Here is a 23,725-nt window from a genome sequence, read left to right on the forward strand (position 1 = left end):
CTGCCTTTATTTGTTTCTTCAAAATGTCTGGTTTTATGGGTGGGATTAAGCACAGCTTTTGAGAGAGGCTAAAGATTTATGAGCAGCTATGGAAAAAGTTATGGACCACAGTGTTCTTGAATTGGGGGGAGGCCACATTAAATGCTTCTACTTTTGAGCTTGAGATCATGTGCAAGTTCATTCAGAAGGCCACAAATGAGAGTGTCAGTTTATAAGTCACCAAGCTGTGCAGTCAATTAATTGCTGATTAACTTCCACTGGCTGCCAAACAGAGTCTGGAAGCTGAAGATAAAAAAATTGCGAGTCACTTTTGCTGATTTTCCTGTATTAAGGATTTGTGTTGTGGTAGCAAACTGCTGATCACTGCATCTCAAAAATACAACTGTTTGAAGAATTGTTGGTAATTGTTTAGTATGCCTAGCACCCAACAAAAATATAATACAGATATTTTCACCTGCAGTTGACACAAAGATAAGAAGCCTAAGTGGTGCCAGAAAAAACCCTAAAGTACCATTTTCAGTGAGGACCCTGAGTAGGTATCTACTGTTTCCTGGAGGATTTCATCCAGAAGCTACTTTGTCTTGCACATGGGAGGTTCTTAGTGAAAGCAACCAGAGTATTTAAATCACTTTCTTGTCAGTGGAAAAAGACAACACAGCAGTACAACGACCAACAGCCTTCATTTTAAAGGAGGGTGTTGGCTAAATTAAAAAAAAGTTTCTGTGTGTGCTCTCTCTGTTTAAGGTGAGAGCTGTGGCAGAGCAGCAGTCTCAGCCTGTGGTTACAGTGAGCTGAAGGTGCTGATGAGCTTTGCCACCACCCACCCTGGGTGACCTCAGTGGCATCTGTGAGGAAACAGAGAGCTGGGACACATTTGGTCAGGGAGAGAAGCACAAGGTTGACTCAAGAGGCAAAACAATGCAAACACAATATGAAGGGAGAAATGTGCAGCAAAACTGACATCCTAAGGATTGTGGTCCTAAGTGGGTTGCTTGTTTATCCCACCAGCCAAACCTGGCTGTGCAGCAAAGCAAGCCCAAGAAAGTCTCCTCTATTGTTTCCATGATGCTTACTCATCTAAAAGCCATCCCCCTTTTAGATTATTCTATTTTAAGGCATAATTCCCATCTGTTCTTTGATCTTATACCACATAAGACATTTAGCTAATAACATCATCCATCAAATACCAGCTTGCCTTTAGAGTTCAAACACAATCGACACAGAGCCCTGTCCATCTGCTGGCCAGAACAGATCCAGCTTGTGAATGGCCAGCTATGTTGCCTATTTTTTAATTAACCAGCTCAGGTCTGTGCTTCACACAGTCCTACAGGATGACTAGGGGGCACTCCACAGGGAAGTGAAACACCCTCCTCTGCAGGGAAGAGGGTTTGGTGCATCCAGAGCTGAGATGTGTTTGTTGTAAGAGGGGTTTTCCAGTGGATGGAGCTTGTCTTCAGCCTCTCAGGGCTTTTTTTTTCTTTTTTTGGCATACACCCATAATATTTTATAAAATATTTTAAGGATAATTTCTTTCAAACTTGGCCTTCTTCAGAGAAAGGTGTGTAAACTAGAAAGACAATGTTTTCTTCTCTGAGCAAAATTCTGAGTTTATTTGACAGAAACTTCAGAATTTCAGGGCAGGTTATTGGAAGCAGGAGAATTTCAGGTTTGCAGAGAATTATTTATACAGAAAATGCTTGCCTGCTTACCCAACTGGAGAGCCAGGGAATGTCAGATGATTTAGCTGACCAATTGTACTGAAGCAGCATATCTTGGATTAACGATATCTGAGATCAATCACAGTTAAAAAAAGCCTAAGAAAAACTGGTCAGAAAAAAAAAAAAAGGAGATTAATGAGTAATCCAGGGAGCAGGTAGTTTTTCTATGGATATTTTCCAAGTGCAAACAGTTATCAAATTCTTTAAATCATTACTGTCAGATTCTTCACTTAGCTCCATTACCTTGCTTCTCAGTGGTTTGCTTTATCTTGCACATGGTCCATTTGCTTAGGAAGGAATTTGATTCAGAATTTATATTCCACTGGTTTACACATGCCACAGCCTCCTTATCTCCAGATCTGAAACAATAACAGCAATTAAAAAAGCGCCTACATTTCCTTCTATTTCCTGGCTTGCCAATTATAAGAAGTCCCTGCAGAGGGGAGCTTGGCTGGTGGTGTTTTGTGATTTCTCAGATAACAAGAGCTTCACATTTCTGTGGAATTCCCATTTGCCAGCGAGCTGCTGCTGCTGCTGCCCTGATTGATATATGACTGCAATGGCACTTTTCCATTTGACATTCCCCCTCTCTCTCCCTCTCTCTCTTAAACAACAGCCCTAACTTTTGTGTGTTGCAAATATAAAAGGCAAGCCATGTGACGGAGGGACAGAAGAACAAAAGCATTTGGGAGTAACAGGACCTCTTTCAGCTCTCCAAAGGGTTAGAGGGAAGGAAGGAGTGGTGCCTTTTCCAAAGGTAAGCATGCAAATAAGAGATTCCTACAGATTTTGAGTGTTACACAGACTTAAACCGTGTGCTTAATCTCTTTATCTGACAAAGACGCGTTCTCCTTGTACCGTTTTTTTAAATTAAACCATGTTTAAATGGAATCAACAGAGCTCTAGTCCCTGTGTCTCCTTATCCTTGTGTCCTTATCTCCTGTCTGAAGGTTGCCTGTATGTGGTCAAATAGGTGGCCCAGGTGCTTCTGAGCACCTTGGTTAAACACCTCTTCTTGTGAGCATGCTGGGCTCCAGTCTGCAGCTCAGTGCTGGCCATGGCTTGTGGCTTTGGGGTGAGTGGACACGCTGGGCTCAGCCCTGGAATCACCGGGAGAGCGCTGGGATCGCCCGCACCCCCTTTGTCCCGCTACAATAGGGCTCTGTGAACACGGGCAAGCCTGCTGCTTTAAAGCTGGACTGTTTACTTCCACCACCACTCACGCCTGTTGTTCTCTTGCCAGTCATCTGCTGGAGCGCTCAGAACAGTCTGAAACAACAGGCAATATTTATTTCTAGCGTTGCGCCTCACGCTTCGCGGGAGCACTCACAATTCGCACGTTATCATTTATCCAAACTTCCGCGAGGCTTTCCAATGGACCGGACAGCGCTGGCTGTGGCTTAGGACAGATTTAGCCCTCACTCTTTATTGGCTGAGAGCTGTGAGGAAAGCCCCTGTGCCTGGCTTTGCTGGGTGCCCGGGGTATATCTGGTAGGTGGCCGGTGACACGGAGGATGCTGCGCGACCCCAGAAGGAGAGAGGGAGGCTCTGCTCCGCTCCCGGCTGATCATTTCCCTGTGTGTCAGCGCCAGAGGCACCAGCATGACTGTTCTCCGCTTCCCTGGGACGAAGGAAGGATTTCGCCGCTGTGAGCAAGTGTCAGTGTAGGGGAGCTGCGGGGCTCGGCAGCCGACACTGCCCGGAGGAAGAGCCCCGGCTCCTGCCGGGCTCAGGTGAGTGAACCCATCCTGTAAAAGTTCACTGGCTCCGGCAGCAAAGAACAGACTGACAAAAAATCCCGGTCTCAGGACTGGGTTAGCTGCTGCTGCAGTGTCACACAACGTGTGTGCTGGGGGGGGGGGATTTTTTTGTGACAAACCCGGATTTGTGTGTGCCTGTGTGCGTGCATTGACTCCCGTGGGGCTGCCAGGCAGATTTCTTATCCTACCCTGCAAGTTCACTGGAATTTCTCTCACAGCCTCCCCAAAACACATCTTACTTGTTTCTGCCGGGGAGAGACAGCATGACAAGTAACTCCTTAAGGTTTCTGCAGCTCTTTAGAGATGAAACATGTATTTCCTATATATGTTACTTAAGTATATACATGTATATGCATGTTACTTACAGTTCCTAAAGCTTTATAGCCATGGCTGAGAGGAAGGAACTCTGCCTGTTGAAAAAGAAACTGGCAAAAGGTTTTTTGAAACCAGTAATGGGACAAACTCACTTGAAGGCAAATGATTATTTAAAACCAACAGTGGGGGCAAACTCACTTGGAATCAGTACTTTATTGCAAAGTTATTTTCTAATAGAAGCAATCCAGCTGCCTGGTGTGGCAATAAGTGTGGCTGTAATAATCACAGTGCTGTTATTTGTCCCTCCTTGAAAGAATATATCTACATTTTAGGACCTGTACCTACTATTTCTTTCCCCTTCCTTTTGAATTACTAATAATGCTCACTTTTGCTCTTGCTGTGGGACCTTTCTCATATTTGTGAGTAGTTGTACACATGAATAATTTCCTGGACCTAAATAGAACTATTTGGTGAGTAACTACTCATCAGCTTGAATCGGGGATTCCCAATGTGACTTATAGATACACTGATATGCCCTTGCTGCTACTGAAATCTTATTTTGTATTATAAAACAATGCTTTAAGATTTCCCAGTTAAAAACAAATGTGGAAGGAATAGTTATTTTAAGCTTACAAGGTAAAATGTAATTTTATTTAGGGAGAGGGTATAATTAGGGGCTGCTGATGATTAGTTACAGGCTCATTTCTCTACTTGAAGTTGTCCCAGGTAGTTTTCCTGGGTTTGTGCAGTGCCTGGTTTGGATCAGATTAATGTGTGCTGATGACTGGCCTTTGCAGAGCAGGATATTTGTTATGGACAGTCTTGGGTACAGTTTGCAGTAGCAGTACCCCAGATAGCTCCTTAGGCATGGCTGATTTCCACAAAAGCCTTCCTCCCCACTGGAACCATCCCTCACTCACCTTTGAGGCTTGTGGCAGCATCTGCATATTCTTGCCCTCTTGCCTGGCCAGGGCTGCAGTCTCTCCTGCCCAGGTGGGAGGGAAATAAGCCACCTCCTTGGGAGCTCACACTGATGCCTGCTGTGACTCATTTGACAGGGAATCCTCCCATGTTTGGCTTCATTTCCCATCTCTCCTGGGGCTGACTTCGCTCCCTGCCTGGCTTGTCAGCTCTCAGATGCACTAGGAGGTGCTCAAGGTTGTCCTTGGAACTTGGAGAGAATTGACTATCTATGGTGAAAGCTTGCATGAAACCACTGAGACATAAATTTTTGCAACTTGTCAGGTGGATTTTTTGTTTAACTGAAAGAAAACAAAATCCTCTCTTCCCCCCTCCCCACCTCCCAGTCACTATTTTAATCACAATTATAAATATTTGATAGTTGTATTTTAAGTATTACAAATTTCTCTGCCTCATGCTCCTGGAGAGACTTGTCCCTGTGGGTTTTAGGAAGGTTTTGCCACATGAGACTGTAGCCCTCTGTTATTTGAGCAAATTGTTATTTGAGCAATCCACCTCTGGAAGCAGCCACATCAAAGAAAGACACAAAGTCCCTGTGGCAGCAGCTACGGGGTAACTTGCTGGAGCAAATTTTTCCCTAACCCCATCCAGTGAGCTCTCAGAGTCCTGAGGGTTTATAACCCTTCCAAAAACTCTTCAGAAATGAAACCCCTGTGACTGTGACCCCCCCACACACAACAGGTCCTTTGGCTGAGCCCAGCTAAACTTTTGCCCTCTGTGATATCTTGTTCCCCCAGATCATTGTCGCTTGTGTAAACACGTGTTTCTTTTCATCAGTGTTAAGTGTTCTGCCTCTCAGCTCCCCTGCCCTTCTCCATGTCCTGGTATCTCAGGATGGCCTGAATAGCCATGTCCAGATCACCTTTTTTTCTGCCGCCTGACTTCACACTTGACAGTCCTTTTGCTGAAACTCAACTCAGTGGCAGGAGAATGGATTAGTTGGGTCAGGTTAGCTCAGGTGTCTGAGCCAAGAGCACCCCACTTTGACCACCCTTCTGTGCATGCATATATAGAGATGTTGCAGTCTCTGCTGGCTGTGATCAGCTGTTATTTCCTTTTTATATGTGTCAGTGTGGAACATATTAAAATTTCTCAGTAGTGGTATGTTAGGAATCCCTCTGATGCCCCACCTCTAACTTAGCAGAACAATAAAAGCAAGGTTGTAGTAAGCCTTTGAGCAGCTGGTCGTCTATATATTCCTCCTTTTCTCACATAATCTAATTCAAACTGTTATCTGGGTAGCAGTGGCACTACCACTTCCAGACACCATCAGTCCTTGTCCTGTTTGCTGGAATTTCATTGTGTGGTATGGAGATCCTTTCTACTGGAGTGTAGCCTCTCTTCTGGTGTGAGAGTAGGGGGCTACTGGTGCCATGGAGACACTGGTCCCAGGAATTCCTCCTCCTCATTGCTATTTTTCAGCTTCTCTTTGTTATTTTTCTAACTGCATCAATCATTTTTACGGCTCACGCTTGTCACATTTTCGTGCTTGTTATTACTGAGCTGCAGACTGTGCTGGGCTCAGGCAGCACAGGTTACATTGCCCTTTAAGACATGTGGGCTGAGGATCTGAGTTAATGCCTCAGCTCTGGTTTGGCAAAGGTTAAGCATACCATGGCAGTGACAATCACATTGCTGTCATAGCAGCACGGCTCAAAGGGAGTGGGACCTAGGGGAGCGCTGCTCCCCTTGTTAGAAGATGCAGAATTGTTACCATGAGCCAAATATTTAGGTTCCCTAATTATCAGAGGATGAGGTATATGGATGGTGGTCTGAATGTTGCCTGTGTATAAAAGAGGAAAGGATTTTGCCCCTGGGGTCAGAAGAGAGGGAACATCCCCTCCAATCATGTGCTGTCTCCAGCATGCATAACACTCTCTGCTGGTCCCAGTGGCAGGGATGTGTTTGCTTAATGTTAAAGAATAAAGAGACCCAATCCTACTCCTGCATCTATTGATAACTACAGGCCTTTGAGTTCTCTGGAAAATATGCAAAAGACAGAGAACAAAAGCTGCCCACCTGCTTGTAACACACTCCAAAAGGTAGAGGACACATGCCTGAATGCCCTAGACCTCTCAGCAACTTGTAATTTGGCCAAGAGTAATTTTGCCTCCTGTTGGGTCATAAGACTGAAGTAGAGGTAATTACTGAAGCAAATCCTATAGCTAATGCTTGGCTGGGAACCCTTGCACTGTAGCCAGCAGCCACCCTTGCTGGTTTGCTTCCTGAGAGGGATGGGCAGCCCTAGACTGCTCAGCTCTGCACCTGGTGCTTCACCAAGGAGTAATCCCATCCAGCACCCTCTGGATGGATGACCAAGTGGAAAATTGTATTCCTCTGCTGTCTGAGACTCGAGACCATGACTACACTGCTATTCAGTGAGACACAAGAATAAAGAAAGAATCCGAGGCTGGCATCACCTCACCATTAAAAGGCTCTACTCCCTCATTAGAGAGATATCCCATGCATGCCCCTAATCAATCTATTTAAAGCTTCCTGGAAGCAGGAAAAGGAAAGAATAAAAATACAAGCACTCTTTTGTCCCCCAGTAGTTATTCTTTGGGAGTGCATTAAACCCTTTTCTCCGTGTTGGCCTGTGCCTGTCTGCTGGCCGGGTGCCAGCCCGCAGTACCCACTGGAGTTTGTTATTTCAACTGCTGAGCAGGAAGGCACCTCCTGCTCCCCCTCTCCTAGTACCTGAAGGGCTGGAAATGTTCTTGGGAACGTCAAAAGCAGAGGGAAGTCCAGGCAGCTCGAGTGCCATTCAGCTGGATTTGTTCCACCTCATGCACTGGGTCCCATGGCAGGAACAATTTTGGGGCTTTAAATGAGCCCGGGAACCAGTCCCATGCATGCTGATCCCATGTGTGCTGAGGCTCCCAGGGTGTTTCCATTGTGTTTGCTGCAATTGCCATGTTGCTTCTTATGCTTCACATGCCATGGTCTTCCTGGCTTTTTTTTTTCTTTCTTCAGTCTGCTTACAGTCACAGGCATTCATCTGAAATATTAAAATACTTACAGAAGTCTCATAGTAAAAAGTGGTTTCCAGGAGTTCCTCTCATCACAGCTTTAGTAGCACCAGAAGATGGAATTCTCTACCATGAACAACCAGATAAAGAGGCTTAAATTTCCTTCTTTTGAGCCTGTTTTCCTTCTTGCTGCCTTTTTCCTTCCCCTCTCCTCTTGCCCACAGCTGGTGCCAGCTCTGGCCAGGAGTGTGTGTTGTTTGTGTGCCCTCCGTGCAGGCACACACTGCCCTGCTGTGTGATGGGTGGATGGAGCTCCTGGACCATGGATGAAGACCTTCCCCTTGGCATGGAAGGGGACAAGCCCCAGCACATCTGGGTGTCAGGAGAGCAAAACCTCTTAAGCACATCAAGACCTTGGGGGAACATTCAGTTATTTAGAGCTGTAAGGGTCTCACTCAAATTATCTGGTTTGGTGTTTGCCTTGCCTCAGGATGGGAAGAAGCCTGTTCAAATGTTGTGTGGAGGCATTTCTCAGACAAATGGGGTTGCCTGTGCTCACCTGCTGCTGCCTGGCAGCCACGTGGCCACTCAGTGGCTCTGTCAGGTGTTTTGACAGGCAGCTGCAGAGTGAAGTGAGGATTTTTGATAGCATGCACAGCAGACTAGCTCCTTCACTGCTGGCACAAGAAGGACCACGGTAAAATACCTAGATAAGAAGGTGATTGCATTTACTTACAGAGCTAAAAGATATGCTGGAACTGACCAAGGCTCTGAGGTGGTTCTAGAGAAATCAGGGTCAGCCTCTCATCTGGGGTTGCCTCTCCTACTCCATGAGCCTCTGGAACGGCTCAGATTGTCACTGGTGTGATTCAGTCCCACAGGGCTTCCCAAGCTGTTCCCAGGCATGGTGCGGATAGCTGTGTGGGCTGGGAGCCTCCTGAGTGCTGTGGGTGCTGCAGGATCTTTGGGAACAAGACCATGCTGCCTTTGTCATGGCAGTGGAGAATTTAACCCTGCAGAGCAAACCCTTGTGCAGCCTGACTGAGTAATTTACCCATCACAGTTGTTTCCACTCCAATGAAGACCTTGGAGAGCGAAGCTCCCAAATCCTTATCTTCCTGGAAAATCAAAGCTTTTCTAAATTTGATAAAGTTCATGAGAAATCCATTTTCATCTCATGAAGAACTTTATGGTACTTTTTTTTTGTCAGAACAGCAGTGAATTGACACACACACACACATATATATACACATAAGTGGTTAGTGACACTTTTTTAGGTTTGGAGTTTGGAGAAACTGAGTAGTCTTGCAACTCTTCTGTTTATATAACAAATTCAGATTGAGGGAACCACATGGTAGGATCCAAGTAATTGTGTTTACTAAATATGCACAGCATGCAAGACCGGGCTTAAATTATATGTACACACACCGCTGCTTCAATGGGATTTTGGCAGCCTCTAAACCCAAAAAGCATTGAGTGACTTAAATGGTGCCCTCATCTTCAAGCAGGAGTCTCAAACACAGAAAATGTCCAGCAAATGAAGGCCAAGCTGAACATATATGCATGCCTAATATGGGGGGCTCAGGGCACTAGAAGTACACCATAAATGAGCTTTTCCACTGCTCCCTTCCCACCTCCCAGGGTAAAAGCTGTGCAGATCCAATAGACCTTGGGAGAATTGCTCAGCTCTTTATTTTTTCCAAGATACATAGCAAAAATGGAATTTCTGTTTACGTTCTCACAAAGTGACTGGCTAAATAATTCCAGATGATGGAATGTTCTTCTGTCCTTAAAGCAAAACAAAACCTTAGCCTTCACCACTCTCCAAATGATACTAAAACTATGATAAGAAATCTTTATTATTCAGAAAGCAGTTAATAAGGGTGTGGATTTGGAAAAATAACCCTAACTTTGCACCTATGTCCACATGCAATACAGTCTTAGACTGTGTGTCAATACAGCTTTTCTTTGGGATGTCTTCTATTTTTCCATTAAGTTTTTAGGCTAACAGCTGTAGCAGTTTTAGGTAACAGCTGTAACAAGCTTTCGTATGTTATCTCTCTGTGAAATACTGAAAATTAGGTATATGGAAAGGAAACAAAGCCATTGCTAACAAAACGTATTTCCCATATCTTAGTGAATTCTGAAGAAAATGTGAAGTAGTGATTTTCATCCACTGTTAGGCCATATATTTTTGTAGCAAATTTTCAGCTTAGGATATAAAGTTACATTTGCATCTTTTTTCTTTACAGGATGATGTACAGTGGGAGGGTTTATGTTTCCTTTTGGTTAGCTTGGCAGATGAGCTATCTACCACAGGTCTTACACGGAAAGAAAGTGAGGAAAAAAGAGCTGAAATAGAAGGAAAATTTGCTCTGTGAAATTGTTGATTTTAATAAAAAAGTGTATGTTCCAAATGCAACAAAATGTCATTTTAATGATGATTTATGAGCACAATTGTACTTGCTTCTGTTCTTTGGACAGAAGTATAGACTGGAAACTACTTATGCCAATCCTGATAGCATGTGCTATCTAGGATTTTATAATTCCAGACAACATTTCAAAAGGAATGCAATTTTTTAACTTAAAAACAAATAATAATGCTAAGTTCAAGTGAAATGCCATTGCTTAATATCAGCTGGAAATGGAAAATATCATTCCAACATACCTCATCATGTGATGGTGATGTACCTAAGTGAAAATATTTTGAATTTTTTTTTTACAGAATCAAAAATCCACACCCTAACTTCCATGTGTTTTAATGTCCCTCTAAGACTTTTTCTTCCATATATGTTATATATGTTATATATAGCATATGTGCTTGGAAAATGTATGTGCATGCTTCCCATAGGTATGTCAGGAGATATACCTACACATTTTACCCGTGTGTCTATGAACAACTGTAACCACTTATTTCAAAAGAGATGGGTCATATCTACAATGGTTTTCTCTCTTTTTCTTACAAATATGTGACAGTTTTTACTTCTTTCAAATTATTATTACCAAAACCTGCTAAATTTCTTCCTTAGTGAAGTATCAGGGCAATTTTAAAAGGTTGTGGAAGTGTTAATACTTTTTGTTCTGTGCTTATCCTGGGAAAGGTACAGCCATGTTCCTTTTCTCACACTTTTCCCTGTGTCTTTCCAGTTTTCTCAGAGTTTTCATGAGGCAGACTCTGTGTCATCCAATTATTTCCTGAAGAAAACTAGGGAGATAAGCCTTTGAAAACTGAGCCAGCACTTCAGATTTCTCTCACTGTATTAAATCATACTGATCAAAACCATGGAAAGATATAGAAGCCCAGAATTAACAGTGGGACAGAGAGAATGGGAAATGGGGATCTCTGGGTGTAGTATCACATGAAATGAGACCGTCTAATATCAAGTAAATTTATTTGGACAGAGAGGGAATTACTGGGTGTGTAATAATGATTAACTATGTTGGAGGGAGACCTTGCCAAGCTGCATGTTTTGGTCAGCCTCTTTATAAAAAAGAATAGGAATGTAGGTAAAAGGTTAAACATGGAGAAAAAAATAGTGCATCCCTCCTCCTGTTAGCTAATCCTTGGGCATCATCTGCATGAGCTGGAGTAGCACAGTTCACTTCAGGGAGGGAGTCTGTCCCAGCTCCCATGACCCAGAGATTTCTCTCCTGTGCTGCTGAAATGTTTGGAGGGATATTTATTGACATGAATGAGGCTGCGCATAATTGTATCTGAGATCCTAAGTGCTTAGTGTTTTTTGTTTATGTTCTTTATACTGCAAAGCCATATGAAGTTTTTAATGACCCATTTGCTGAGGAAAATATAACAGGTCATATGTCAGACTCTGGGGGAAAAAAAAAGTATTGTCATTTAAATCCACAGTCACATAATTTTTTCCTTTCCTATTGAAGCACATGAATAATAGCCTGAAACAACAACAACAACAAAAATGTCTAATAACACAGAGCATCTTTGTCTCTCTAACGCACAGAGCAACCCTAATAACACTTCTTCTCAGCGTGAGGCTTTGGCTGTCACGTCAGTGCCATCCCAGCTTGGATGAACTCTGGAGGAGTTTGTCACTGCTAGGCACTCCTCTCACAGAAGTGCTGGAGGAGGCTATAAAGCAATATACAAATCATCAAGCACTCTGTTTGGGAGATGAGTATCAGTCAGTTTAGAGGACTGCCAGCAAACCAGAAAACAATTTTGAAAGAGGCTTGTATAAGGCAGTAAAGGCACACATCAGCTCTTTAAATACTCAAGAGGCTCTGCCAGAGCATTTCTTTGTGAGTAGGGAACTGCTTTATCTTAAGTTTCTCCAGAAAGTCTTTGCACTTTTAACTGCACTGATGAGTATCCTTTGACTATCCTTCATGGGGCTGTGTTTAGATGGATAATTCACAGCTCTTTCAAGTTATATCTGTTTGTAGTAAAAGTGAAATTAATCACCCAGTTGGGAATACGGCTTTGTGAGAAGGATCAAGGGACTGTGAAGAAGCAGCTAATGGAGATACTCTCCTTCCCCTGCAGACACAAAGCCCTGGGCAGCGTTTCAGGGGCTGTCCTGTACCTGTTTCCTGGAGAATCTCCTGATCTCCAACATGAAACAGAGATCCAGATGCCTGGGTAGATAGCCATATATCTCCACCTGAACATATTTCTTCCCAACTGATAGCTGGGATAGTACTTGGATCTTATGGAATTATAAACGTATTTTTCAGATGCTGCTCTTTAATTAGCTGGGAAGAGACTGACACCCAAAAAGTGCTGCCTGACAAGTAAGCAAACAAAGCCTGGATGTGTGTGCATGGGAATTTGGTACTCAGAGGGCAGGACAGTTCAGCCAGAGGCCTGGGTGGTTCCTCATGCAGTGCAGGCCACTGGGAGACCACTTTGCTCATGCCTTGGCTCGGACCTGCAGCATCCCTCCACCCTGGGGATGTCCCTTGTCCCTGCAGCTGCAGCCACAGCTCAGCCTGCCTCCAGCCTCTCCATGTGCTGCCTGGGCCACCCCATCCCATTCCTATCTGCAATGTGGAAGGCAGCCAAGCTTTGCCACTCCTTGACACTCTGAGTGGGTACACAGTCCTTTCGATTTGCAGGAATTTCTGATGAGTTTCATCACCAAGCGGAAGAGAGTGGCATTGCACCACTTTTGGTGTTGAAAGTCAAAAGTTATTTCATCTGCCTGAAATGATAGAACAATGCTAAAAGCAACAAGGCCTTGACATCTCCTTCCTTAAGGCCATATTCCCTACCTACTGTGGGGATGATGCCCATTCTGAGCAGGTATTTTGGCTAGCAAAGGTCCTGAGTACTTTAATACTATTTATGTCTATTTTCTCTAGAGGTCTTTTTGCTCAGGATTGTGATTTGTGTTGCTTTTATTCCAGCTGTGCAGGAGATTCTTTGATGGATTACAATCTCATCAGACTCCAACCTGAGAAGAAGAATGACAGCTCAGACACTTAAACCAGACTTTTCACCATCCTGGAAAGGAACTGGCTTCCAGAATTCGGAGGGTTTTTGATGCTCTACCTCCCTCTGCTGTTACCAGCGAGAAGTTCCTCGACAATGGGAAATCATGTACTCGCAGCTTCGATTTCCATGCTCTCGCTGCTGGTGATGATGGGAGACACGGACAGTAAGACAGAGAGCTCCTTCCTCATCGACTCCGACCCCAGCCGCTGCATGAGGCACCACTACGTCGACTCCATCAGCCACCCCCTCTACAAGTGCAGCTCCAAGGTAAGGCTGTTAAAAATAGTCGAGAAACTCTTGTGAAATACTTGATAACTGATAAGCATGTGCTGTTAGTTTGGTTATTATATTGTAAAAGGAGTTAAAAGGGTAGTTATAAGAAATGTGGCACTCAATGAACCATAACACACCTCAGTGAAGGGCACCACGAGCCAGCCTGGACAGAACTGCAATGGGTCAATCAAGCGCCTTAAACCTTCATGCAAATGAAGAATCCAAAAAGAAACCAATCCAGAGGGACAAAAAACAGGATAAAAAGGGGTTTCTGACCTAGGGAAGCTGTGCTGCTCCACCTGGAACATGGGGACATCGCTGCTCAAGGAGCCCCAGCGCAGCATCCTTGACGGGAACGCTCCTGCTCGGCCCAGGCCCCCTTGCTTTAGGCCTTTCTTTTTCTTATAATAAATGCTGAAATCACTTTAGTACCGGGAGTCTGGTCCTGTTTTTAACAAGTCTCCCTCACCCCCTCACAGCCTCGAGGGAAGAGTTATTAAAATGAGCCATTCAGGGTAATTTTCTTTGTGTGAATTCCTGTCTACCAGAATCTAGCAGCAGAGACACACAGATGTGAAGATATCCTGTGTCATACAGGATCTTATCTGATCCTGTACATAAGAGCTGGGACTGGAGGTAAAGGCTCTTGACTTGCTTTTCACCTTTTCAAAAGGAGACATTCGCGATAATGGTAAAGCTTACATGCAGTAAATGACAAGACTGAAAGGAGCACATTTGGGATCTCAGCTGATGGTCCCAAGGAGATGAGCTAGTTTGGAAATTTAGATCACTCCAGTCACCCCATCCTTCAAACAAATGCTTAATCTGGAGCAAGTTCATAGCTACTATAGGTGAAGTGCTGAGATAAATAACCAAACTGTAAAATGGTAATTTTAAAAAGGTTATGAAGAATATTGCTTATTTTCTCCCTGCCCATCCCCTTTTCAAAGCCTTGGTTTACATGCAGAATGACACTTGGATGGTAACTGTGGGGCTTAGGAGCAGACAGAAATACAAGACTGACTTTCTTTTGGGATTTCAAGCCTGAAAAGTTTTGTGTCAAAGTGGTTTAGCAGCCTGTGCATGTAGCCTACAGCCATTTATTTCATTATGTGGAGAAAAAGAATTGGGAGAAACAATGGGAAATCCTTGCTAGTCCCTTTTGTCTTGTCCTAATTTGTTCTGTCTGAGTTAACACAGTGCATTCAGATGACTGGGCCATTCCTCTGTCCCATGGGAAGGGGCTTTGCCTCAGGCACTCACTCCCCAGGATTAAGGGAAGGGAAGGACTGCCAGCTCCAGTGCTTTTGCCAGCCCTGTGCAGGCTAAGAGAGGGATGGGAGGCCGGTGTGTGACAGGGTTCATCACAAGAGGGGTGCCTGCCTGGTGGCAAACCCCAGCAGCAGGGATCCTGGGAGAATTTACAAGGAGAGAGGATCCAGAGTTGGGATGGATGCAGTGCTGGCTGCAGATCCCTTCGTGTGCGGGTGTTCCTTTGATTCCCACAATCAGTGCAGGGGTGAGGGAATGCAACAGGTAGCTGCAGGTCACAGAAGCTGAAATAAAGCATAGAGAGAAGTGCCCACAGAAAATAAGACCTGCTGGGTGCTCTGTGCACCAGCGCAGCTGCTGCCCTGGCCAAAACTCTGCAGCCAGGCTCATCCTGTGCCTGCTCAGCAGAGATGGCTGACAGCCTCAAAATTGGGCACAGGGAGCCTGCTCTGCTCTGGGCTGCCTCACACTGCTCTCTCAGCAGTGCTGGCTGCTGGTTTTGCATAACCGTGCCTGGTTCACAGCAGTGGGAGCCCAGAGACTTTTGCCCTACTTCTTCTGAATCCAAACAGCAAAATCATCCATTACTTGAGATTCAGGAGAGGTCTTTTGGTTTGCTTTTAGGCTAGACTAAACTCCCTACCATCTGGGAGACACATGGCATTAACACAGAGAACTGCAGGCGTGCATCCCTTTGTGCAGGATTGATTTTATTGCAGTTCACTTCAGCAAGAGGCAAAACTGACAAAGCGAAGGTGTGTGGGTGGTTTTTATTTACAGGGATCTGTGTGCCACAGTCCTCCCCTCGCTGGACATTTCTGATCACCTGCTAGACCTAAGGGGAGGGAGGGAGGGAGGGAGGGAGGGAAGGAAGGAAGGAAGGAAGGAGGGAAGGAAGGAAGGAAGGAACGGAAGGAAGTGGCGGAAGGAAGTGGCGGAAGGAAGGAAGGAAGGAAGGAAGGAAGGAAGGAAGGAAGGAAGGAAGGAAGGAAGGAAGGAAAAGAACCCATTGACAATGCACTTTTTTTTTAGCTTCCCCAATGACAGAGAAAAGCAAAAAAAGCAATCAGGCCTTTAGGAGTGGGGCTGGAAGTGAGAACACAGAAAGTATTGTAATGAAAACCATAAACTTACAAAAGCTTTGAGGAAAAAAAAGTTGTTGACATAAACATTAGCAATTCTGGCTGCAAAACTCAGTGATTCTTTTCAAATCAAGCCTTTAATGGAAATCATGTTTGAAGATATTATTACATATTCTGGCTTCCCAAAGTCCACAACAGTTTCAAGAACAGTTCTATAACAATATTGTGAATTGTGTGGACTTTCTCATGAAGTGGAAAATGAAAACAGTTTCCATACAAAGTGAAATAATTTCCCAGAAAATTCAAGCTTTTTAAAATGTTGTTTGGGTTTTTTGTTTGTTTGTTGTTGTTGTTGTTGTTGTTGTTTTGTTTTGGTTTTGTTGTTGTTTTGTTTTGTTTTAAGGTCTTAGGTATCTGAATCATCCTGGTAGTTATAAGGCTTCTGTTCTGGATCTAGTAGCATATAAACACAGAGGAATATTAGACATGCTAATTAAAACTATATCCAGTGTCTGTGTATATATATATATATATACACACATATATATATATATATATATATATAGTGATAAAATATAACAAGGACAAAAAAAGGAAAGTTCTGTGGGAGTAGCTGTGGGAATTGTGGTACCTCTTGTTTCCACCAAGTTTCCATTGTGGAGGCTTGGAATGACAGTGTCAAGCAGAGACTTTGCCCTTTTTTGGGGTGATGGTTTCAATGAGATATCCTTTCTCACTCCATATGTTTTCCCTTTTGGTGCAGCATAGAGTTACAGAAGTCAAAAGTGGCTTCAGAAATTGCAAGACATATTATGTTTGCTGTCTGTCCTGGTTGAAAAAGGATTATGTCCACTGGGGTTCTCTGTGGAGGCTGCCAATTGCACCCACATGGGAAGTAGATTTGTTAAACATCCAGCCCATCTCATTTAATCATTAAAATCCCTTTTGCTCGTGGCCTCAGGCAGGCAATGAAAACAGTTTTCCAAACCCTTTGGAAACCTAGTTTATTATAGTAACAAAAAGTACAAAAGAAACAAAAAAGGGGGATGGAGGAAGGCCATTTGTTTCAGAAAAGCTGTTTTCCTTTGTCTTCAAGGAAATGTTTGTATCAGCTCATGAGGTATTCGCTTTCCTGACTATATTGGATTTACCCTGATCTCCGTCATGGAGATCCCCTGATCTCCATCAATGTGCTGGGTTCCCTCACTGCTCCCAGAGCCTCCTAAATTCCAGTTTTGGCTGTCACAAGTGCTTCATCCAGATGTGCCAGAAGTGTACTACCACTGACAGTCTCAGACTAAAGAATCCAGCCCAGGGAGACACAGAGCAGATGAAGAAAGATTTGGCAGATGTTTGAAGACATTAACTCCTGAGGTAGCTCAGGAGATTTTCAGTAATGCCTGCTTGCAGCCAGGCCACGGGAACTCTGTGAAAATCTGTTCTCAGCCCATCTGCTTTTGGGCTTCAGCTTGTTGCTGAAGGTGCAGAAAAGAGGACTACAAACACCATTAATAACACACCAGTTCACAGCTTCTGGATTTCCAGAATACAGCTCAAATAATCAGAGTCAAATACTGCCTCAGATTCAGGTTGCTCTCTTTTGTACCTATGAGACCATTGACTTTAAATAATAATGCTAATGATAACAATAATGATAATGATAATGATGGTGATGATGATGATAATGATGATGATAATGATAATGATAATAATATTTTATCCTGGCTGCTCATAGACCCACGTGGTTCCCTTGTTGTAGGACACTGTGCTTCTGGATCCAGCCTTGCAAGGTGACATGCACAAACTCACATGTGCAGGGGCCAGGGGGAGCCAAGAGGTGTGAGGTTATAAAATACCCACATGTTTTTACTATATTTACACACCCACTCCATCATTGTGCAATGCATCATAGCATTACTAATTATTTAGGTGATAATCTCTATTGCACTGTAGTACATGAAGCAATAAGCAGCCAGAGCAATTGATTAAAAGGCAAAGCTTTCGAAGTACATGCTGTTTCCAGCTCATTTGCACACCTGCCAAAATCCACTGGTGCTGTTCTGGATTTATGAAGAGGAAGGTAAATTTTGATTAGGACTTTAGGTAGCCCAGAAGGTTAGAAAGCTATGAAAATGAGAAATTTGATATTTTTTTAGCTTGAAAGTTCAAATTTATAACATTGGGTTTGTGCCATGATAAGAGTTTACACTGTCATCCAAAAACAAGGAATAAAACCAACACTGTGTGATTGTACATTATATAAATACTGGCCTTAATCTTATGGAAAACTAAGTAGCCAGCAAAATTGCAGATTAAAATTAGAACCTCCACAGATTGAAACAAGTTTTTAAAGGCAAGGCTTAGAAATTATAAATTGTAAATAATAAATTATAAATACAGTGGCACATTGACTAAACATTGGCTGGGTTTGCATTAGAAAGCCAGCTGTTTATATTGAGACAGAGATATTGGCACATCAGATAATTCTACCCTACAATTACTCTGGACAACTCTTCTCTAGTCCTGACAGTTTCTTGAGGGCGTGTTTTATTTTTATTGTCCTTTTTGAAAGTACCTACAGATACAGGAGCAGATGTGCATCATGAAAATTCTTAGGGTAACAGTGCCAAAAAGTGACTGATTTTTCCAGCTCCCGAAGCATCTACCACCAGAAAAGTCATACAGCAGTGTGTGCTGTCACATTTGGGCTGAAATCATAGAAATGATTGCTTGGAAGGGACTCTAGGGACACTCTGAACCTCCCAAAAAGCAATTTCTGGCTGTTGTACATCCCCCTGCACCACTCCTGAGAAGATTTCAACTCTGTTGTCTCTGAAGCCTTCAAACAGTTGTAAGTGCTGTTGGATTGCTCTTCACCCCCAAAATGTATTGATGATCTCTGTTTCAACCTGGTTAATTCTGTGATTCTGTGGTTCAGCCAAACATTTGGGAACAGCCTGTGACAGAGAGTGCACAGCCTGGTGAGCTGGTCAAAGCAGGGCACCTAACAAGGGCTGCCAAGGTGCTGGGAAGGAAATTACTGGGTCAAATGTCCCAGTCTGCTCCTTTCCTTTGCAATACAGGCAGGATTAAATACCTGCAGAGCTGGTGTATAATTAGACACCTTCACCAGCTGCCTGCCTGGGAAGTGAGGTTTGTTTAGCAAGGGAAGAAAGTGGATCTTTGTGAGTAATGGGGTGACAGCACTGCAGTGATTGTCCCTTTCATGTTCTCTGTACACTAAGGACTCTGCTATTAAGGAGCTTGGTGTAGCTGATGGGTCTAAAGCTCAGGTGTGACTCAACAGTACACTGAAATTTCCCTCCCACCATATTAGTACAAACAGCTGAAGTTAATTTAGGTATGAATATGCAGTACCACAGGAAGGAGACCATAAATTTATGCTACAAATCTTAAAGGATGACAGATTTGTCAGAAAGCAACAAAAGCCCGTCTCTAACTAAGAAGCAAGGTGGCACTAAGCACAGATCATCAGCTCATGAAGAATCTTTTTTGTGACCTGTGTTGACTGGAAATGTAGTTGTTAATATATTAATACATTAATACATTTTCAAGCAAAACATTTAGCATGCAAGTACGCTTGCAAGAGTAATTTTTAAGCCCTTTACAATGGATGATAAGAACCTTTCCCACGGACACAGACAGTGCTGGCATTTCCTACTTGATTTCAGGAATATTCTCTCTCTCTCTTTTATCTCATCTTTCCTTACAACTGTGACTAAAAAGAAAATTAAACATTTGATGTACCTGCTTGCATTTGCAGCCAGTTGAGCTTGTGTAATGAAAGAAGCCCAAAAAGGTTTAACACTGTAAAGTATTTCCTGTCACATTTGTAGTTGCTCTTTCATATTTTCTGGAAAAAACCATGAGATATGTGTAGCATGGTTAAAATGTAATGTTCTCTCTTGGTTATAAGAAAAACTTACAACTGTTTTACTGCCTGCTTAAGATGATATAATAAGCTGATATTGAAGTTTATGTTGGTTAAGCAAAATTAGCTGACATGGATTTAATATTTCCGTCCCCATGAAAGTACAGGAGTCTGTTCAAACTTGTACAACACCCGTTATCAGGGTGGTAACAGCTGTTTCTAACACATCATTTGCTGAGCTTTAAAAGGTCCTTTCCAAGATTTATGTAGTGCTTAATGCTGTATCTCCTCTGCTCAAAGAGTTGTTGGGGAGTAGGTGGCTGCTCGGGGACTCCTTCCTTAGTGCCTCCTGCTGTGCAAGTTACCTTGCTCTGGTCACAGCTCACATTTGAACTCAGAACAAGAAACCTGGAGCTGCACTGTTTTTGGAAAATCTCACTAGGGAATCTTCATGGCAACCAGTTCAACTTCTTTTGCATTTTCACTGCTTTATGCCATGCAGTGCATTTTATATAGATACAGCTGATGCAATGATATATAGATACACATATAATTGCAAATACATGTTCAAGGTGATCTTTATCAAAGGAATGAGCTAGAAACATATTCCTTTATATTTCTACTTTACATGTTCATATATCTAAACTCAAGACATGAGAACTAGTTGGTGTGTATACTGAGAACTGTAAATATCCAACCAAAGCATCAGCCTGGCTGATGATTTAAGGGCTTGACTGCTATGGACCTGGAGTCAGCAAGTCATGGGTGCAGTCACTGTCTGGAAAACAGGGCTGGCTGTGATCATTTGGAGCCCTAAGGTCATTCCAGGCCCTGCAGTCCTTGTTGGTGTCAGTGCCAGGGATTTCAGGAGGAACCTTGCAATTCCTCCTGCCCACCTTATCTGCTCCACCCTCCCAGACACAGTCCAGGAGCAAAGCACGCCGTGGGGCTGGGATGCAGTGACAAAACCCCAGCCAGGCTGGAAGGAGGCTCCCACTACTGGTGCCAGTTGTGCGCCAGGGACACATTTCCTAACTGAAATAAACATGGGCAGGAGACTTTTCTCCTTTTTAATGCCTGTATTAAAAGTGATCAGCTCAGGTGGGGAGACCTGACAGGTCTGCACTCACACTGCTGCTGCTCCCAGGAGTGGCACAGAGGAGGAGGAAGAATGCAGCTTCATCCACTGGTCTGTGGGCAGAACTGGGGGTTCCATCCTCACGAGAGCGTCAGTAGATTTTCTGGTTTTTGATATTTGAGGTCCTCTGTCTAGCCAACATCCTTATGTTACGGTGAGGGGTAAAAGGGTCTTAGTGGATACTAGATTCTGTTCCTCGCGTCTAGACATCACTTTGATCTGTCAATTCCATGTTGGCTCGTTGTTTTAGGGGTTTTTGCTAGGTTTGGTGAGGGGTTTCTCCCATTGCATGCTGGCTCTGATGTCATTTGCATGCCAACTCGATGTTCCCTTCCCTTCACCGTCTGGGTGCCATCCTCCAGGAAGCAGCAGGGTGCAAAAGGGGGAATTCTTAACCATCAATGACAGGTAGTTAAGGAAAACATCAGGTGATTACAACAACAAACAGTTAGAACTGCACCCTGGCAGCAACTGGCCCAATCTGTGAACTCTGCAACTTTAAAAAAAACAAATGGGCAGCTTTTCTACTCATAACACTGACCACTGTGCTTCCCTTGGCAGATGGTGCTGCTGGCTCGCTGCGAAGGCCGCTGCAGCCAGACGTCGCGCTCGGAGCCCATGGTGTCCTTCAGCACGGTCCTGAAGCAGCCCTTCCGCTCCAGCTGCCACTGCTGCCGGCCCCAGACCTCCAAGCTGAAGGCCATGAGGCTGCGCTGCTCGGGGGGCATGCGGCTCACGGCCACCTACCGCTACATCCTCTCCTGCCACTGCGAGGAGTGCAACTCCTAGGGACAGAGGGCACGGCAGGGGGGGGACAAGGGGGTGCTGCTGTGGGGAAAGAGCCCCAAGAAACAACCCAAGGCCAGGCTGGAGCTCCCAGCACAGGATTGCAACAAGGACAGGACTAACCCGGCTGGATCGAATCTGAGAGCTGAAGTACAACATATCCTGGGTTGCTGGATGGTGCTGGTGCCTCACTGTGGGCTGTGACAAAAGCGAAAGCACGAGGACTTGTTTTTTAAGAAGCCTTTCTTTTTTTCTGAAAGGATATTGTGGAGAGTTTCTTCTCTTTCAGACTCGGCTCTGACTACAGAGAGGTGCTTTTACTTTAGGCCATGGGCAGCAGAGGAACAGAGAAGAAGGTCAGCCAGATGACAGCTCTGCAGTCTGGAAAGTGACATTTGGACAGAGGATGGGCATCAGTTCCCACAGACAACCTCTTAACCTATCAATTTTTTTCTCAGTTTTCTAGTTATACTGGCCTTCAAAGCAATCTGTGCTGTTGGCAAGGGTCATCTGTTACTGACCTAGTGGCCAAATGCTGGATAACTTTAACTGTGGTTTAGCAGAAATTACAAATAAACCATTGAAAAGTGAACTGGATATGAAATGCCATGCTTGGAATACCCAGCCTCGCTGAAAAAATTATTTGCACCATGTGTCATCAGAGTTCAGTGGCTGAGCAACTCTTGGGAAGGGAAAGGTCATGAGACTCACAATTCCCTTCTAAAAGCCAGGAAATGTGACACATCACATCTGTTGAAAAAGCCATTATTCAAAAGCTGAAAACTAATCAAATATTAAAATGCCACATACTAGATGGAGTAGTTTCTTAATTTAAATGGACCTGTTGATGTACAGAATCAGAGCCACCAAAATGATGATTAAACCTAGGACTTATTTTCATCTATAGTTCTTAGGCCATTGAACAAATACCATTTTGCCTTTCAAAGACAGGCAATCCCCAAATTCTAAATGTCAAAACAACAAGGGATCGAAAGTTTGGGAATGGTATTTGGTGTTTGCTGAGAAACTCTGTCTCTCCTTCATCAATATGAGGTTTTAGGAAGGTTCAGTCACAGTCTGTTGTGACTTCAGTGGAACAACATAACTGTTCTTATCTCATACTAAAATTCTAATGTTCTTAAATGGCAGCATATGCAGCCAGCCAGCAACATGTCTGTGCTGTTCACAGAAACCTGGCTGAGCCATTGTTTTGGCAGAAGTCAGGAGGGTGTTGAGAGCATCTTTGCTGTGTAAGGATTCAGGATCAGTAGCACCCATGAGCACAGTCCTACAGTTATTGTCTGGGATAGGCTGGATTGGCTCCCATTGGCATAGCAGTGTCTGGCAGGGTCCTGTAGAAGGAGGGGAAGTCCTTTCCAAGAGCAGAGTTCAGCCCATCTGCTCTACTGTGATGGTGTTCAAAGGGGTGCGAGGATGAGGGAAGAGACGAGGATCTGACTCCATGTTTCAGAAGGCTTGATTTATTATTTTATGATATATATTATATTAAAACTATACTAAAAGAATAGAAGAAAGGATTTCATCAGAAGGCCAGCTAAGAATAGAAAAAGAAAGAATGATAACAAAGGCTTGTGTCTCGGACAGAGAGTCTGAGCCAGCTGATTGTGATTGGCCATTAATTAGCAACAACCACATGAGACCAATCACAGATGCACCTGTTGCATTCCACAGCAGCAGACAATCATTGTTTACATTTTGATCCTGAGGCCTCTCAGCTTCTCAGGGGGAAAAATCCTAAGGAAAGGATTTTTCAGAAAATATCATGGCTACACTCAACTCCACCCAGTTTTTCACAGCAGGTGCCACGTGCAGCAGCTCGAGGATGCACACTGCTGTGTGTGACAGGGAATCCCCAGGGAGCTCAGTAACAGGAGTTTCTGTGGCTGCAAAGCCTAACTCCTCTGCCTCTGCCTCCTCCTGGTGAACGTGTGTGGGATGTGAATGCAGAGGTGACATCCACTGGCCTTGCAAGCCAAACCCTGGAGTAGGATGGCAGTCAGCAGTGGAAAGACATGGTGAGAGCACAGACACCACTCAGAGAGGTTTGGGGT

At 44.0% G+C, this 23,725-nt stretch overlaps 1 protein-coding gene across 5 annotated transcripts; it reads left to right on the forward strand.

The window, feature by feature from the left end:
- The first annotated feature begins 2,398 nt into the window (after positions 1-2,398).
- On the forward strand, positions 2,399-22,245 carry NDP (norrin cystine knot growth factor NDP). 5 transcript variants are annotated; one of them, XM_005429652.2, is made up of 4 exons: positions 2,414-2,475; positions 12,451-12,507; positions 13,123-13,477; positions 21,429-21,919. In XM_005429652.2, exons 3-4 carry the CDS (start codon positions 13,259-13,261, stop codon positions 21,654-21,656), a joined length of 447 nt encoding a protein of 148 aa, XP_005429709.1. In that variant the 5' UTR covers positions 2,414-2,475; positions 12,451-12,507; positions 13,123-13,258; the 3' UTR covers positions 21,657-21,919. The 5 variants fall into 5 exon arrangements, with proteins under 5 accessions (XP_005429710.1, XP_005429709.1, XP_030920026.1 ...); XM_031064166.1 differs by lacking the exon at positions 2,414-2,475 and adding an exon at positions 2,858-3,451 and having other exon boundaries at positions 21,429-21,656; XM_005429653.2 differs by lacking the exon at positions 12,451-12,507 and having other exon boundaries at positions 2,399-2,475.
- Positions 22,246-23,725: the final 1,480 nt, after the last annotated feature.

The sequence above is a fragment of the Geospiza fortis genome, unplaced genomic scaffold (assembly GCF_000277835.1).
Source record: "Geospiza fortis unplaced genomic scaffold, GeoFor_1.0 scaffold159, whole genome shotgun sequence".
In the NCBI taxonomy this organism is placed as follows: domain Eukaryota; kingdom Metazoa; phylum Chordata; class Aves; order Passeriformes; family Thraupidae; genus Geospiza; species Geospiza fortis.